The sequence below is a fragment of the Lampetra fluviatilis genome, chromosome 13 (genome assembly GCF_964198595.1).
Source record: "Lampetra fluviatilis chromosome 13, kcLamFluv1.1, whole genome shotgun sequence".
NCBI classification, from domain to species: Eukaryota; Metazoa; Chordata; class Hyperoartia; order Petromyzontiformes; family Petromyzontidae; genus Lampetra; species Lampetra fluviatilis.
In genome coordinates, this window is record NC_136287.1 from 11,867,608 (window position 1) to 11,886,704 (window position 19,097).

The window sequence follows — 19,097 nt, forward strand, 5'->3', positions numbered from 1 at the left end:
CAAATTGTAAATGGTGTGTATTTACTCTCCAACACACCGGCGGGCTGAAGCAGTAATTAATTGGCACCTTTTGTTACGTGACAAAGCTTACTGGCTGCGTCGAGTGGTGGCGGGTTCCGACACATACTTACGCGATCTTACCCAAAACATCTTTATTATGAAGATTCAGCATTGATTGAGGATTCTTTAGATAGGCCAGGATGTCCAGAATACGTTATCAGCCGCTCACGCTGGTGGTGGTGGTGGGGGGCGTATAGCATTCGTGAAAATATAACCTATAGCTTATTCCCAAAAAAATATAACGAAATAATTTCTCAATGTCTGTAACAATTTTTCAATTCCAATCACCGTCACCCACAGGCCACTTTAACGCAATTACAGTGACACTTTGTAGCACCTGCCGTCAGCGTTCTGTATGGAAAAAAAATCAGTTTTGTCTACAACTAAGGTCATTTTTAAAATCAGCTGGGGTGAAAAAGCCCCCTTGACAAATTTGCCAATCGTAATTTCGCTTTCGCTACTGTGTATATGTGGCTCGAATTCGACAGTGCGATGTACACTTCTCTGTTTCCTGTGAGATTCATCAATCGCAGCAACTGCCTTTGTGAATAAAATAAAAACGTATTGTTGGGTTTTAGCAGGCGTCAACAAAGGATGCAAATGTTGGAATCTGTTGCCTCATTAATCATGTGTACAGTAATTGATACGAACAAATGATATTCAGTTCTACTGCGGGATCTTTCCACCTGACGACGATTGCTCGTGTTGCGATCGAAACGTCGTGATTTATCATTTATTTTTCTACCCACGTGACTTTACCGAAAGTACCAAAGAGTATGGATTGCTGCAGCCACGAAAGCTTCAAGTCAAGATCGATATCCACTAGGTTTGTGCAATTGCCAGAATAAAGTGTCATTTAACCACCTTCTGAATCGGTGTATCCTCGTGGCATTTGTAACACATCACAACCCCTGCATTGGTTTCCACTTGCATAAGCAGCCCAATGTAATAGCCAAGCGCCATGCATTACACGCTCTGTGGCGCAAATACGATTTTCAGCAGAGTAAAACTAAACACTTAAAACGAATTGTCAGCTGTTAATTACATCTAATTAGAATGCAAATGAAGATGTAAGCAAGCATATTTATGAATAAAGTCAACATGTCAAAGCATCTTCCTGTTAACATAATACAAATAATTCCCTTTGTTCAATTGGAGGAAAGCCTGACTGAGCCTCACAACTGTTTTTCAGCAGGATGCTGCATTCGGATGTTTGGCCAATTGCATGAAGGAGTATTCTTCAGGGTAGAGGAAACAGGAGTATCTGGAGAAAACCCGTCCTTCGGAGAATATAGGAAACACTCAAAGTGAGCGATAATTAGGGAAGAAATCAGTAGCACCGCCTGTGAAACAAACATTCGTGTTACCAGTCTAAACTAAACTATTTTTATTTTACCGGCTAAGGCCCACTGAGATACATAGCTCTATTTCAGAAGCGACCTGGCCACCACAAATGATAGCTCAACGATGTGGCTTATCACGTGGAAATTTATAGCAGCCAAACGCTCTAAAAACATGTTGATTCTTAATGTGGAGGGAACAACTGGAGGACCCAGAGAAAAATCCACACGGCCACTGGGAGAGAGAGACCAAAGTCCAAATATACAGTCGTCAGGGTCGGGATCAAGCCCACGGCTTCCTGTATACCAGGCGAGGGAGTAAACATCTCCTAGCCACCGTGGCGCCAAGTGGACAAGACAACCTCTGTCAACTCTCGAGAAAGGGCCACTCATTAAAAAAAAACTGCCGAGCAGGGATGACAGAGCAAGCCAAACCTCAGCCGGGACTTTATTGCGAGTCACGCACTCATAACCACCGCCCCGCCCCCCCCCCCCCTCGGGCCACTATCACGCGTGCACCGCGATCGGCGAACCGCGAGACGGCGTGGCTCCGAGGAGCGCGCTTGCTACCTTTCCCGGACGGGGTGACCTTCCTTGAGCCAGCGCAAGCTGGGACGCGGGTGGCCGCTGACGGCGCAGTCCAGGGTGGCGCCCGATCCCGCCCGCACCGTCACGTCGCTGGCGTGGCGCAGAAACACGGGCTTCCGCGGGACGCTCGACTCTGCACGCCGCACACACACGCGCACAGCAACATTTCACGAGGGTTCCCCACGTCACGAGCGACACAGGCAACCGCCGAAGCCACCGTGGGAGCGTCGTCACCCCCTCTCTCCCCCGCCTGGCTGAGTGCATACGGAGTTTTTTATGTTGAGCTGTAAACCTGCAATAGCATTCGCTGGGAGCGGTCTTCCGTCGCCTTCCTCAACAGTGATTTCCAGGGGACACCATCACCAGATGCGGTCACATGTCACGTCATAAAACAATCTGTCCATGTCGTGTCATGCAACTTGGTAGCAACCAGGCCTGGGGTGCCGAGAGCCTTTTTAGCCGGCAGTTTCCAGGTTCATGAGGGGCCTTCCTAGGTACCGTAGTAGGCAGTGATGGGAAGTTCCCATTTCTACGGTGAGTCGAATGCCAATAGGATAACTGCCGTTGACTTCCTCCACAAATTGGTGCCAATTGTAAATGATTCCAGAGCGATGATGAGCCACGTAAACCTCCATTCAGGATTTAAAGTCACAACCCTTCAAATTGTGAAATGCTCACTCTACAGCTGAGCCACCGGACCAGATAATCCTATAATCCAACACCACATTACCACCACCACCACCATCATCATCACCAGTATTATTTGAAAAACAATTGTGTACTAAGTTTACCCATGATGAGGAATCAACGGTATAGTTAGCCGGTGCTACTGTACTGCTATGATCATGCCCACAATGATGTTGTACTTCATTCCTTTCATATGAATCGATGCAGGACATCTACCACTTCATGTATCTGTTGCTACAATTAAACACTAAGTGGGCAAGTCTTTCACGCTTGCTGAACAGGGGCATTAAGGCCCAAAAATGCAAAGCAGCCAGTAACAAACAGCGCTCATGAAGGCGTAAAAGGTAAGCGTTAACGTAACTCTTCAAACAAGCAATGCTATAAGAACTTGGGAAACGAGACGATAGGAGGCAATTCCAAATTCAAGCAGTGTCCTGGATTTAAGTTTGGCCATGCTATGCAGAATGATTCATGTCCAACACAAGCTCCCAGCGTTGGTGTAACTGCCCAATCGCTTGTTAAGTACCAAGTCACGTGCTTCCGCAAGTCTGCTCTGCATGTGCTTGGTACGTCGTCGTGAAAACATGTCAATGTGTTGTTTTATTCAATGCTCTCTGGAATTTGTCATGAATGATAGATTAAGGGGTTTTTTCCGAAGAAGGAGAAAAAGACATAGTTGCTACAGGGATTTAAAAACGATGGTAATGTAAACACACTTTTATCTTTAAAACACGTGTGTTTTTAAGCACAGCAAACAGGCGGGATGAAAGCCAGGCGGCAATAATCGTGACGACGCTTTGTTATTCATGAGTTCCCCTGGCTGTACATTTACGCAAAATAAACCATCAAGTCAAGTGCTGTTAGTGAGTTCCTATTAAGGCCAGCAGGGTACACGTGGGGGTGATGTATTTGGCACCATGCACTGCACAAGGTGCTCATATTAGGCTGAGTTGACCTAGGCGAGGCTCAGCCCACCACGTCCATTAGCCAGGAATTGCATTGAGTTGCCAAGAGACCAGAGCAGTGTGCTAACCACGACGCTTACGCACGCAAAACAAAGTTCCCTCCTAAATTTCGATTTAAAGCTTTCGTGACTGCAGGGATTCATCTTCTTGGTTCTTTCGGTAAAGTCACGTAGAAGGGAAATAATACAATAATAATAAAACATAATAATAAAATAATTCTCACGACGTTTCGGCCACAACGCAAGCAGCCGTCCTCAGGTGAAGGTCTGTCGGGGAGACAGCGTCATTCAGACGCTGTCTCCCCGACAGACCTGGTCTTCACCTGAGGATGGCTGCTTGCATTGTGGCCGAAACGTCGTGAGAATTATTTAATTATAATATTTTCTTTTTATTATTTTATTATTTCCCTTCTACGTGACTTTACCGAAAGAACCAAGACGAAAAAGTTCCCTCCTCTTTAGCCTTGCTGGGGCAAGTGCCATTAGCTAGCACCCATCAAACGTGGCATTGCACATGAATGGGTCATGTGACCAACACCACACTCAATTGCACACACACAAAGATAATGACCCCTTGTTTACTCTTAAAGACTGCATGGACGAGTGTGGCCAGAGATGATCTATTAATGCCTGTGTAGACGGTGGGACAGGCACTACGCCTGGCTGCCTTTGTCTTCCCCAGTGCTGCTGTTCACACATTGCACCGAGCGATCATTAAAAACGAAGTTGAACAACATAGCACTGGTGACAGGTAAAATACTACTCGACACTGATGTTATCCATGGCCTGGAATTTAATTCATATTGCCAGTTTCTTCTGCAGTGCAATCACCATTGTGCCACTGCTCCAAGAGAGAGACAAAGGTTCCCCGTACAGCCTACACACGCAGATCGGGCAAGTGCTTTTAGCGAACACATGTGAAGGTGGGCACAGTGCACGAGGGGGTCGGGGTGGCCATGCCCACGCCCGACCACCTTTGTCTTTCCAGTGCCGATGTTTACGCACTGCGCCGGAGACTCAATGAAAGCAGAGTGGACCTAGGAGAGGCCTAGGACCAGTTCGGATATGAGCGGCCGTGAGTAGGAATCGAACTCGGGTACCACTACGCCATTCCCCTGGCCTATACGCACACGTGGAGCGCTGATTAACTGAACAATACGCACGCAGGTGGAGGGAATCACAGTGTAATGCCACGGCTGCCTGATACATTTTCCTGCGGAACGGCGCATTTGAGACAAATTATTCTGCCCGATGCAGGGAGGGGAGGAGAGCCACGAGAAGACCAGGAGAGAATAAGCCGCTGTGTCTTCCCCCACAAACTCAACGGTGACAAAATCACCCAGCAGCGGTGTACGATCCCCCGAGACTCCTCGGCAATGGGAAATGCATAATGAAAATGTAAATTGTATGACGCGGGCTTTGAGATGAAATTAAACAAAACGGTCCGACAGGTGCGTTTCCCAAAAAAACTTTAAAGACGACTCGGGGAGTTACAAAGAATGCGAACGCTGGATTAGCGCGTCGGTGTTCTCACGCTGGCGACGCACCCACGAAGGCGCCGGTTGCCGCGTGTTAACGGTCCAATGATGGGAAGTGCGCAAGATTCACCACGCTCGCACTCGTGCGATTGTAAACATTCTGAGACGGTGGCGTGCGATGAGCATCAGTCTTGCGAAGGTGAAGGCGCAGCCCTGCAATTGCGTGCTCATACCACTGCTATCAGAAGAACTTCCACTATAGACAGCTGTCGAGAGACGTTCTAGAGCAGCGGTCCCCAACCTTTTTTGGCACCAGGGACCGGTTTCGTGGAAGACATTTATTCACGGACCGGGGGGGTGGGGGGGGGTCATCATTGGGTCTTTCCCCCTTTTCAAAGAAGCTCTCCAGTGACGTTTGTTTTTTACTCGTTTTAGCTACTAGGGGTTAGCAGCTCGTGGGCTCACCAAAACTGTGACTGAGACAAGTGCGCAGTGCGGGAAAGAGGCGCGGGTGCAAGTGGTGAATAAAACGATGGGGGCGAGCCACGCGCGGACTCACCGCTCGCCTCCTGCTGTGCGGCCCGGTTCCTAACAGGCCGTGGACCGGTACCAGTCCGCGACCCAGGGGTTGGGGACACCTGTTCTAGAGGACAATGGGCCTACTCTTCCACCCTGGCCAAACACCTCGAACGGGGTGGGAGCAACCACACTTTACCCCACCACACAACAGCTGCCGATGGAATAACTAACAACGTGTGAACATCCGCTTTGTTGCACGGCAATTACTACACCCGGGGGACTTTCAAGGTTTACGCTACTACTTTGTACAGGAGGATGTGTGTTAGAATGTATACAAATGCTTGTCTAAAATACCACAAGAGCTAAACACGTACAAATTATTGATTGAGGAAAAAAAAGTAACCATAATATTATGAGGAGACAACAGACATCTCACTCACTGTTATGAATGACCAAGTTGGGCCTGGACAAGAAATGTAATTAGACATGATGACAAGTAAGAGACAACTTCAGTGACAGACTGACAGCACAGAGGGAGAAGACAGCCAAGGAGAAATGGCAAAGTAATCAAATAAGAGAACATGTGGTATGCGAGTTGGATTGGAATAAAACAGGGATAGCTGAGGTGAAAGTACCACGGTAAAGTGTCAATACAGAAGTGGATGCTCGAGATTGTTTTCTGCGATGGTGATATTGGGTTGCCCATTGTTATTTGAATTATCGCAAGATGCATGCAGATTATTGGTGTGTGTGTTATACAAGCAATTTAATCTGCTACACTTGACACTGGAAGTCTCCAAGACAGTAATTTCTGCCTCAGTCATCACAAACCTATAAACATTATCTGCATACAATTAGATTATGACCCCCCCCCCCCCTCCTCTTGTTCTGCCACTTAATGATAGTGACCAAAGTGAACTGGTTTCAATCATAAGAAGACGATTTTGAAAAAAGTCAGTGTCTCCAAATTTCAGTGTCCATTCAAAGTGGCAGCGCTCACCTCAATGTTATCTTCCCGTAGCAGGCATTTGCGATGTGGCCCTCAATTTGTTTATCCCAAATTTGAGCGTCTCAGATGCGTGACAGGGGCAAAAAAAAAAAAACTGGAAACCCTGGAGAACACCCACAAATAATGAGAGCCGGTCGCCCACGCTCGGGCAACTTGCAGGCACGCCCCTTTGCACTCACAGGACGTATGTAAGATGTTTCATGTCCATGTTTTTGTTTGTTGCGGTTGCACCCGATTCAAGAGCCGAATGGCTCACAGGGCTATACCAAATAAATGAAACTGAACAAAATGAAAATGAATGTGCGTATGTTGAACATCTTTCGCGCCATACGTAGCCAAGCGTGCTAATCGGAGGTGCCAATCGGAGTGCACGACACTAGGTTTGATCAGAAGTAGATCTTCTGGGAAATATGTAAATCTTCCCAGGACATTGAAACTCCTGGTATTTGTCAGTTTGCAGCTGTCATTCCAGGAAATGTGTTTGCATGTAGGTCTCCTCCCCTCCGATAATGCGGGAGACTCTCCTTCCCATGAAATGTCCCAATTTGTGTCCCGGTTCATGGAATGCCACACTCGCCCGTGCTTTCCATGCGAAGGTCACAGCGTTTCTATTCCTACGTTTCTATTCTTGCCGTACGGACGCAAGAATAGAAAACATTGTTAGCGGCGGCACCCCTGACATAGATGATACCACCTCCGTGGTCAGCAGCGGGGGGGGGGGGGGGAGTATGCCGTGGTGTCATGATTAGTTAGCACACTGGACTTGCAATCCCACAGGTTAGTGGTTTGATTCCATCTACCCGGCACGGCAGTTGAAACAATGGCCGGGTTTCTTAAATCCCCAGCGTCTCTGTGGACCCCGCAGTACAAACCCGTACACCACAGTTAGTCGACTGGCAGGCTGCGTATGGCAGGATAAACTTAGGATACTACCACCCCTTACAAGACGTCTGACCAGCGTGGAAGAGTAGGCAAAAATACTCTCTAGAGGCCTTCACTAGAGCTCGCTCGAGTGGAGGCCCTTTCCCGCCAGCAGTGGCGTGAGCGAGACATTTCAGGGCCGCACCTTTGCCTTTTATCTTTACCATAAGCGGCACAAACACAGCAGGCCTTGGGCTTAAGCATCTGGGACGACGACAACGCTGGGGGGGGGGGGGTCGGTGGGCGACGTACCGGCTAGGACCTCGAGTTCGGCCTCGTCGCTGGCCCGCGAGCTGGCGATGTTTTCGGCCACGCAGCGGTAAACGCCGGCGTCGCCCGCCTCCACGTGCTCCACCAGCAGCGCCCCGCCGGCCAGAAGCACCAGCCGGCGCCCGTCGAGCGTCAGGTTCGCCCGGTCCTTCTGCCACCGCACGCCGGGCATCGGCTCGCCCCCGACCTCGCAGGAGAGGACAGCGGCGTCGCCCACGTGCGCCGACACCGGCTCGGGCTGCACCGTGACGCGGGGAACTCCTGCGGTCGCGAGGGCGGCAGCGGCAGCGCCAGGGGTTGGGAGTGGGACAACGACAACGGATTGACTGTGCTGTGTGTGCGTATGTCGAGAACTTGTTATTTCGCACCGCACGTGGCCAGCCGTGCTAATCGTAAGTGCGGGGAAGGACAACAAACTGAACACGACAAGGCAAGGGCACTTGACCGTTGGGGGCTGCAGGGTGGTGGCAGTGCGGTGGTAACGCCCGAGGCTCGTGGCCAGGTCTGGGTTCGATTGCTGAGTCGGGGCGCCTTTCTGTGTCGAGTTTGTTAAGTTCTCCCCCTACTCTGCACGGGTTACCCTGGTTCTCTCTCGTAGATGTGTCTTTCACTTTTTGAACGAGAGCCCGGCACAAAGCACAATCCGTACGAGCACAGACACTCTGCGGACAAAAGCGCGAACTCAGTGCTCCTGGGTGCCACATCAGTGGCACATTGTATCCGTCCACTTCCTAGACCTCTACTGAGTCAATGCATCCTCAAATCGGATACGTGGTATACTTTTAGAGCATCAGCAGTAGCCGTCCATTGGGGGGTGCGGGGCCTGGGACAAATCACGCCGTGCTGGCCACCGACACCTTCAAACTCAACCAAAAGTATTATATCTGACACGGTGACGTCAAAGCGCGGAGCCTCCCCCAAAGCGCGGGGCCCGGGGCAATCGCCCCGATTCGCCCTGTACCCCAGGGATGGCTCTGAGTCCGGCCACAGCATGGTGCCAGTCTTAAGAAGTGCTGGACAACAGCACTTTTTCCTGCAGCCTGCCAGGTAAAACCGCGGCGCACTCGCCTTCGCATATGCTTGTGTGGGGTCACGTGTGTGCGGTGTGCGTGTGCACGCCTCGAGTAAACACGATGCATTCATATCAGCAAACAGCGACATCGACAGCTGTGTATATACGCCTACGCATATAAAAATATGTTCATATGAGACTTGAAATTTTACAGTGGAAGTTGGGATGAGCTCTATACCAGCACTCCACTCACCAACAACCCATCAACAGCATAATCACCGTGGATCTATGTTGTCGTCATATATTATCCAAGTGGCAAACGCGTGGCATGTAATATTTTTCCACATTGCAGTTATGCATTATTAAAGCTGTTAAATTATCCGGTGCCAGAACTCATAATTGCTCATAATTGGAAGATCATAAACTCAAAACATCAACCCTCCATGGTCTTAAAATAGCTCCCACCCTGTAGATATCCATCCTTTTTGTCAATCCCCACCGTAAAGGTATTGGTGGTTATTTGACCAAACTCCACATTCTGGTCAGAGCAGGTTGGTGAAAGTGGGCAGCATATACATGGAAGCACAGTACAGGACAACAATGCATTTTTAGATAGTTCCATCGGCTGCGTACAGCGTAGCCCCACAGCAGCCAATAGCAACCAGCGTTATGCATGATGGTCGCTCATCCAAGCATTATCCAGGATTAACTCTCCTTAGCTTTCAAGATCAGACAATATCAGGGCTCCCACCGTGAGAGTGCGGGAATCCACGCTGCTGGCTCAGGTCAACCAAACGATGCGAGCACTCTCTCAAGCAAGTTTGAGCGGAGAAGGGTTTCTTTGTGATTTTAAATAGTTATATAATTGCACGGGCAGAGAGTCGTAAACCAATTCCGTGTCCCGTCCTGCCCCAGCGGGCCCGTAAAACCCCTCGGCCTTGTTGCGTGCCCGAGCCTGCGCCGCTGCGGTGACGACGACGAAGACGCACCACCCAACCTCACCGCAATCGCCCCGCGGGTCTCCTCGCCGAGACTGCGTCATCTAACAAAGGGCAGCTACGTCTGCCGAGACGAGACGGGCAAAAGTTTCCATGGCTCGCCGCGTCGTAAACAAGCAGTGGGCTTTCAAAATAAGCCGCCGCTTCTCTCGGCCGCAAGCCGGTCGGGTTACCGTGCCACGAACGTAAATGAGCAGTTTTGTTTCCCAGTGCAAGTAAGAGGGCATCCAAGATGACACGCCCCGATAGAAAGTGTTGACACGACTACAGACCTTTTCAGCCTCCCAAGGATGAAGGTTAGTTGGAAGGGTTTTCTGGTTTATAATGAAAATGCTACCTTTAAGAATGTTGTTTTCCCTCTTACAATGTACGCAAACGATTGAAGCCATTAAAGTGTCCGCTCAAAATAAGAAAGATGAAAAGCAACAATCTCCAAAAACACACGGGCATTTTCTTTTTTTCGTTAACATTGCAACAAAAAAACTATTCCATTCAATGACAATATAAACATATTTTTAATGCCTGGCCGCATAGCCATATTAAACAGTCATTTCGAAATAAAGCATAGCTTTAGCAACAACAAAAAAACACCAGAGTTTGAGATGGGGTGGATATGTGTGAGTTTAAACAACCTCAGCTGTGGCATTGAATCCAGCAGCACGTCATGCACCATAGGTCACGTTCTACACCGTGGGTCACGTTCTACATGTAGGTCATGTTCTACACGTGGGACACGTTCTACACCGTGGGTCACGTTCTACACCGTAGGTCACGTTCTACACCGTAGGTCACGTTCTACACGTAAGTCACGTTCTACACCGTGGGTCACGTTCTACATCGTGGGTCACGTTCTATACCGTGGGTCACGTTCTACACCGTGGGTCACGTTCTACACCGTGGGTCACGTTCTACACCGTGGGTCACGTTCTACACCGTGGGTCACGTTCTACACCGTGGGTCACGTTCTACACCGTGGGGCATAATGCGCCGCCGGGAATCGCGTGGTGCATATGCCCTGGCAGTTTTAAACGGCGAGGAGCTTCCACTTTAGGCACGGGTGATCAAAGTCTGAGCTTCCCTCGTGTTATTCTTTCAGGTACTTGAATAAAGGACCTAGGTTTTGCAAGCATCATTGTGTTTTTTTTGCGCCCTGCGTTTAGAGGTTAGGCGAGTGTAAAACATACAGTCAGAGCATGGAGTCCAGTCGGATGAAAAGCCATGTCTACGATCTGACAATAAAGGCGTATCTGAGACGACATTCCAATGCCATCATACCCACAGAGCTTTCACCCATTAAGAGAGTCTCTAACGCATATGAAAGACACTTTAATGTGGGGGTGTGTGTGCGTGCTCGCGTGCGAGCGAGCGAAGGGAGCGGCTGCACAGTGGCTGAAACACTGTGACAATGCCACCACTCTCCGGCGAGTTTCATTCGCAGCCATGCACATCAGTGTCTACTGGTTCAATCAACTTGGCAATGAAGTGTGTACTGATGCTCTCTGTTTTGTATCGCGACCAATATGTAACCATGCTTGTGTAACTAAAGTCTGTAAGTGTAAGGCCTGTACCATCACAGGACGCCAATGGAATGAAGCCGAAAAACTCGTTGGACCCTTCCTGCTGAAATAAATAACATCTATCTACCTAAATTTCGATTTAAAGCGTTCGTGACTGCAGGGATTCATCTTCTTGGTTCTTTCGGTAAAGTCACGTAGAAGGGAAGTAATAAAATAATAAAAATAAAACATAAAATATTTATAAAACATAATAAAATAATGAAATAATTATTTAATTATGCTTTCTTTTTATTACTTCATTATTCCCATTCTACGTGACTTTACCGAAAGAACCAAGAAGATCTATCTACCTCTCACATTTAACCAACTTTTATTGGAAAAATGTTTGATGATACTGCATTGGCAGTGGCACAATAAGCACAAATTACAAGCAAACAAACTCTCTACATTCGTCAATAACACGGTTGTTAAACAGCAAAAAAGGTATATAATTAGTGGCATTTCAGGCTATGGCTCTCCTTCACAGCAGATCGAGGCTGATAATTACACTTACAAAACAAATACCCAAAGAGATAATGGGCTTTATGTAACCCATCAAAGGCAACGTTTCAAAGGAGAATTTATATTATTCTTTGTTTTAATAGATAGTGTTGATGGCCCTCGTCCAGTTTTGGAAATTCCCCATTCCTATTGTGTGTCTGTCCATAGGACAACGTCCGCCAACGTTCTACAAGGTTGTACTCATTTCATCATCGTCTTGCTGGAGGAGCCAAAATGTGATCAGGACTTCCAACATTGTGTTCGTTTGTCGAGGGTTCTACGGCAGGAGCGACAACAACAAAAACACCCTCGATGTAACGAAATTCATTTTCGATATTTTACTAGCTGTAAAATGAAATATCCTTTTGCATTGCTGGCTATGAAGTAATTATTGTTGTACCTTTCGATTTAAAGCTTTCGTGACTGCAGGGATTCATCTTCTTGGTTCTTTCGGTAAAGTCACGTAGAAGGGAAGTAATAAAATAATAAAAATAAAACATAATAAAATAAAATTCCTCTTGATAGTCAAATTATGTTGTCAAGGCGCCCTTCCCCCCTTCCATCCCAGCTTAAATATACGCTCCAAGCGTGGTGGTGTTTCATTCAGACGCTGTCTCCCCGACAGACCTGGTCTTCACCTGAGGACGGCTGCTTGCGTTGTGGCCGAAACGTCGTGAGAATTATTTTATTATGTTTTATTTTTATTTTGTATTACTTCCCTTCTACGTGACTTTACCAAAAGAACCAAGAAGATATTGTTGTACCCTCACAATCATAGTAATGACTTACTCGGGAGCTGCAAAGCAGTGGTTCACCTGCTGTGCTTTGAACCTAGTGACCTGATTGTGTTACCTGGCCTTGGTTAACATCTAGTAGCAGATGATCAAAGGCCCATTAATTACTGGATCATTATTACGACTTTACAAAGTTTGTTCCACCGGTAAAAATTGAGGGTGATTAATACAGCATCACTGTTTGGTCTGCGAATATTTTTCAAGAACTTTGCACCTCATGGATTTCAGACTGGGTCCTAAGCTAAGGCCTTCATTGATTTATTTTTTTATCTGAACTTAGCACAGACCTCGCTTAGGGTTGACTCAAACTAAAATCACTGCCTCTATTGTGTCAGCAATGAGGAAGCAAAGGTTGCTTGTAATGATACGATCTATAATGAACAATTGCGAATACATCCTGGCCTAGCATAATAACCAGGCTTAAAAGAAGGATTGTTTTTTTTATCTATCTTTCCACATACTCAATGGAAGCATTTGTTCAACATCTTCTTCAACCAATCAATATAAAAGACTAAAATAACAGTCTACATACGTGTAATTGTAAATATAAAACGGGTACCACATTTTGACTGCATGAATGCATACCGTATAAGTTACAGATGTAAAATGTGCGTATGCACGTCATCACATATTTGCTATACGTGGCTTTTTTTTATTCAAGAACCCAAAACACAGCACAAACATTGAAGAAGGGGAACGCAGGTGGCAAGTGGTATACATGTATCATTCAACACCACGGACACCCTTGCAAAGGAGATGTCCCATGTCGAACGAATGGGTTTAATTGTTCTGTGTTGTGCATTCCTCTCCAACCTACTGGGGTGCTCAAATCAGTAATCAACAGTCCAGCGATTGTCTGTGTTGGGTGGAGGAGGGTGTACGACACAAATTTTAAATGTTTACCTTTTCAAAAGGGAATTTTATTTTCGTGTATTGCTTTGTGACGTGTGCTACCCTGCCTCCATACTTCTGTAATCATGTTCCAAAGTTTTCAACAACAGGATAAAGGTTGTCAAATTAAGAGTAGGCGATGACGTTATTTAAACCTCCCACGCTCCGTTCCAAATGCCTCTCCAGAGTTAGTTTGTCGTGTTTTACCGACAGTGTCCGTTCAAATGTAAACGAAGCTAAGGCGCTCTTCACCTGCGGCGATGTTAATGGGTAAAACGTGTGAATGTGGACTGGGGTGGATGGCTAAGGACCAGGTTTTTTTTTGGAAGCGCTGATTTACAGCGCTTTTCTTGAACCCCGTGTGCTTGGAGAGGAGCGTAGAGATGAAGACGAGGAAGATTGATATGCTCATTTACAAAGCGAGCATCGCTTAAGGGCCAGCTTCACAGCTTCATTGCACGTGACGCACAGCGCACGGAAGATGTTATTAAACGACGGCATGAAATATGAACGCAAAGGATCCGGCGGCGTGATTGATACAGAATGGCATTCTGAGCAATTGTTTTATGCTGCGGACGATTTCATATTCGCCGTCTGACATCCATCCTGCATCACCGCCGGTGAGGGGTGGGGGGCGGAGCTCTCATTGGGGCCCCAATCCAAACAAGAGTTTCCACCGGCCCGAGTTTAACACAAAAAAACGTGTGCGAGCGCACACCGTTAAAGACAGGTGCAGTCTTAATCATCGCTTAATTTCACAAGCGAACAAAGCGCACTAATTGGGGGAACGTGAAAATGAAGGTAATTACAACGGAACCTGTGCCCACCAAAAATTGAGCGCGTTGCAATATGAGAGCAAGTGAACGGTGAAATCTTGTGGATTGCGATGGAGCTCCGCTGTCGGCGAGGTCTGCATCACTGGCCAAACTCCCAGCGCTGCAGCTGAACTTTAGGCAAGTGTGGGCTGCGGGCAAAGTCATCAGTTCATCATTCCACGGTTGGCCGACCTTCGAAGAGCAAATCCTATCAGCTTGTAGAGAAAATGCGAGCAAAATTAATTTTGCCTGCTCTGCGGGCCTGTGATTGATGGCGGGACGGCAGCCTGAACTGCTGAGAGTGGTAATGCATTGAAATTCAGCACCTGCCTGAGGAATACACCCTCTCGCAACAAGACGCTATAATCATGTTCTGACCCCAATAGCCAGCTGCAGTACACAGAATATTAAGCCTCGCTTTATGCATATCTGTTAATTAATTATAAGGCATGGCAATTTGGACTATTGTGGCAAATAACAAGGTCCGGCCACTGATAGTCTGTCCTCTGCATCAATTCTTTGTGACAGCTGCATTGGAGAGTCACGTGAGCAGGGCGGCAGGCTGGCGCAGTGGCCACACTTGTGCCCCACAGCGAGGAGAGCCCGAGTTATCTTCCCGACCTGCGTGCCCTTTCTATGTGGACTTTATAAGTGGACTTTCTATGCGATCTCCTACTATTCTGCATGGGTTTCCAGCTCTCTGGTGTCCTCCCATAGCTTAAAACAAAGTTAAATCGAGCAAAGTAACCGGTATTGGCCAAACAACATAATGCTTTAAAAAAAATGTGCCTGCTAAATTTTTAAAATGTGGATTACAATGTAGCAACACCCCCCCCCCCCCCTTAAAACAGGGCAGGACCCTCCCGCAAAATAATTTAGACTGGGGACCTTTCAGGGTGAACAACCATGAACAGAATTCAGCACCATTGTCTTCATTTCTGGTTATGATTGCAAATCAATTGGATTCCATTGCTTTAATAAAAAACACGTGTGCCTCTGTATTGATGTAGGTTTGCACGGCTCGATGCCCGAGTAATTATCTTTCAAGCTACCCTTATGGGATAGCCGTGGCGCACGCCTCTGCTTTACAACTTCAGTCCCGCCTGAAGTAGTCGTACAACTTCAGGCAGTACTGCCTCAAGATTCCTCCAAGCTGAAACGTGTCTCTAAAAGTTAAAATGCAGCGCTGCAATTGCTTGCCCGTACCAATGCTGGCCGGAGAAGTGTCTCCCCACTTGAACGAGCTCAAGAGAGACCCTCCAGAGGGTATTTGGCCTAATCCACACTTCACCCAGACTTTACCCATCACACGTGACCTTCCGATCGGCTAAACTGCGGTGAACCCATTTGTATTGGTGGGGGAACAGAGGAAGGACATTTGACAAGCTTGCCCCATTGTTTCAACGGCCGAGTCAGGAGCTCGAACCACAAATGAACTACAATACTTTTGCTGATCTCATCAAGGAGCATAAACCATCAAGCAACCTCCGGTCATCCTCGCGCAGCAGTTTTTGGCTGGCCATCGAACAAAGACGGTGACCGCTTTCAGATGCGCTTCTGCGGCCGACTCGAACGGTCTTCCTTTCCGATATTAGGAAGCCAATGGACCTTTGCACTTTTAAATCTAGATTGAATTTTTTTTTATTTAGAACTGCTTTTTGTGTTTAGTTTGTTGTCCTTCTGACGCACCTCCGATTAGCACGGTTGGCTACGTACGGTGCGAAAGAAGTTCAACACACATACGCCACGGCAGCATCGTGGAATTTCTCTCTATAAATGGAATAGAGTGTGATAATGATATTCACCACGGTCAAAACAATGGCAATTAAAGCCCAGCAAGTCTCCAATTACTTTTCATTGTACCATCACTGAAGCTTCGTCTTATTATCGAAGAGTCTACATGCAGTGTTGACAACTTTAAAATAGAAACGTTCCTTGAATGTGATGATAAGCAGCTTGGATTTCCCTACTTTTCAAATATTTTTTTTCCCCATTGAATAATTTACATTTAAAGTGAGATTTAAACAAAAAAAGTGTATCGAGATAGAGCATGCATGAGGAACATTCAACATAAAAAATTACTTCCATAGAAATCACCGCAGTTAGCAAGTGTGTAATCCCATCATTCCAAACAGATTGCTTGCAGTCTTAAAAACAAAATCCCCCCCCCCTCCCATCAAAAAACCTGTAACTTACATTCACGAAAGAAAAAAAAATACAATTGCTGTCACTTTAATTACAAGATTTGCTGTCAGTATACTTAGAGAATGACCCACTTTCAATGCCGGAAAAGTCAAACTCCTGTCTCCTCCCCCCCCAAAAAAGAGAGAGAATTGCCTTCGAGCGCCAACACAGAAGCTGCAGAACAAAGGGGGCCTCTCTCTCTCTCTCATTTAAAATGGCTGGTGGTGCCATGGTTATCCATGGCAAATGCTACACCATGGCAACAGAGTGGCCCTGGGGATCCCAGCGCTACACTCCCGAAGCATTGCGGGGGGGGGGGGTAGCACTGCAACATTTCCAGTAATTAGTGGCAATTTTCTGAATCTCACCTGTGCGGCGCGTAGCAACACAAAAAAACCACGAGCCAGACATCCATCTGATAATTGCAAAGGCAGTCAGTCTCCCTTTCGCTGTGACACACAAATAAGAAGTGACTCGAGGGGTAAGCTTTGACACGGAGAAACAGTGATTTCATTGTCCGTATTTATTCATTCGTTTTCCTAACTCTACATCTGGCCGTTAGGCAATATGGTATGACCATTGAAATCTCATTTGGAGATCGGGACTCATTGTGTCATCCATCTGTGGGTTCATGAAACGAGTAACAACGTCAGAAAATAGATAGTTCGGCTCTGGTTGTTTACCGCGTGGTGTCCGGTATGCCGCCCATACTGGACATCTGTGAAAAGAAAAAGAGCTTCAAGGCTCATCGGATTTCCTGAATCTTATTTTGACATGCGACGTTTCACCCAACATGCTAGGTGGGAGCTTCTTCAGGGTGACATCGTGGCACAGCGCACGCGGTAGAACCCGAGGACTCATCAGAGAGAGAGCTACACAGTGCAAACTTTCGATTTAAAGCTTTCGTGACTGCAGGGATTCATCTTCTTGGTTCTTTCGGTAAAGTCACGTAGAAGGGAAGTAATAAAATAATAAAAACAAAACGTAATAAAATAATATAATTCTCACAACGTTTCGGCCACAACGCAAGCAGCCGTCCTCAGGTGAAGAATGAAACACCACCAAGCTAGGAGCGTATATTCTCCAGCCCAGCTTAAATATACGCTCCTAGCTTGGTGGTGTTTCATTCTTCACCTGAGGACGGCTGCTTGCGTTGTGGCCGAAACGTCGTGAGAATTATATTATTTTATTACGTTTTGTTTTTATTATTTTATTACTTCCCTTCTACGTGACTTTACCGAAAGAACCAAGAAGACAGTGCAAACTGTGAAACCCTACACAGCTACAGTGGGGGGGGGGGGGGTTCTTCTTCTAAGGGAGAGAATGACTCTGGACAACGTTGAGTTGACCACCACCGGTTCTCAAGATGGCCGCAATTGATGTTCGCGCCTGGCCACTGTACATTTTCAGACAGAAGAAATTTCACATATTGAATTTGAGTCCACTCAATGCCAACTGTAAAGGTGAAAAAGAAGTCCGGCATGCATACATGCCATGTATGACATTTTTAGAGCACTGCATTGACATCTTAGGAGCTATAATTGTTGTAATTTGTAGTATTTTGTCAATCCACTAAAGATTTCCCCATGCTGCGTTTGTTGCAGGGGATGTTTGGCCATACTTCACCATGCTGGTCAGTGCAGGTTGGTGAAGAGAGTGGATAGAGGCCAGGAGCGGTTAAAATATCACTCGTCACTGATGACCCATTTATTTACGTGATAGATTGATGGGATTTACTGTGGGGCCATTTTATAAACGCAACATCCGATTTAGTGCATGCATTTGGAAGTGTATTATAGTCGCTAAAAGGCTTTCTGTGACCTAGTTCAGGTTGTAGGATTCAGTAGAGGGGACATATTATCCTCAATGTTAGCAAATTTGCTCATTTTCATTCTAAAATTAAAAATATATATTGCTTCAGCCAATGCAACACTTTGTGTTCACATCTCTCAATATTTTTTGGAAAACAAAGTTCAAAAAGGCTTGACATTCTCACCAATGATATTGGTCACAAAAGCCTACGTGTTAAACCTATTCTAACATTATTGCATTATTGAAACTCATTAACAAAAAAAAATAATAGCTGATGATTTAACAACCACTTACTACGATTGATATGCCAAGACAATTAAAATCCCAAACCGACCTAAACCCTTGAGCGGATAGACAAACTATATTCAACCTCACGAACACATTTCCAACTAACTGAAGAACACGTGGTCAATTCTAAAGCTAATGGTTGGGGAAAATGAACTCTGCTTTAAACAACGTTAAGTGTAACATTGACTGAATCAAATAGCATTATGTGTGGGTAGAAAATACATTTTTGGAGTGATAGAGTCAATAAAAATGTTAATTTAAATAAGGTGAAAAATTTGGTCTCCATTACGAAGAGTTCTTACACTCTGTAAGGATTTCCTGAACTAATTAAGGACTACTATTTACCATTTTTCTGATAATTGTTAAGTTGCTAAATATTTTCAACTGCACATTAAAGAGCAATATTGCAA

General features: G+C 46.4%; 1 protein-coding gene across 1 annotated transcript in view; it reads right to left on the reverse strand.

Annotated features, from left to right (window-relative positions):
• LOC144935547 (neogenin-like) overlaps positions 1 to 19,097 on the reverse strand; it is a 171,069-nt gene that overhangs the window by 95,533 nt on the left and 56,439 nt on the right. Inside the window, 2 exon segments of the mRNA XM_078862307.1 lie at positions 1,971 to 2,121; positions 7,819 to 8,097. Coding sequence (XP_078718433.1) covers positions 1,971 to 2,121; positions 7,819 to 8,097 — 430 coding nt within the window.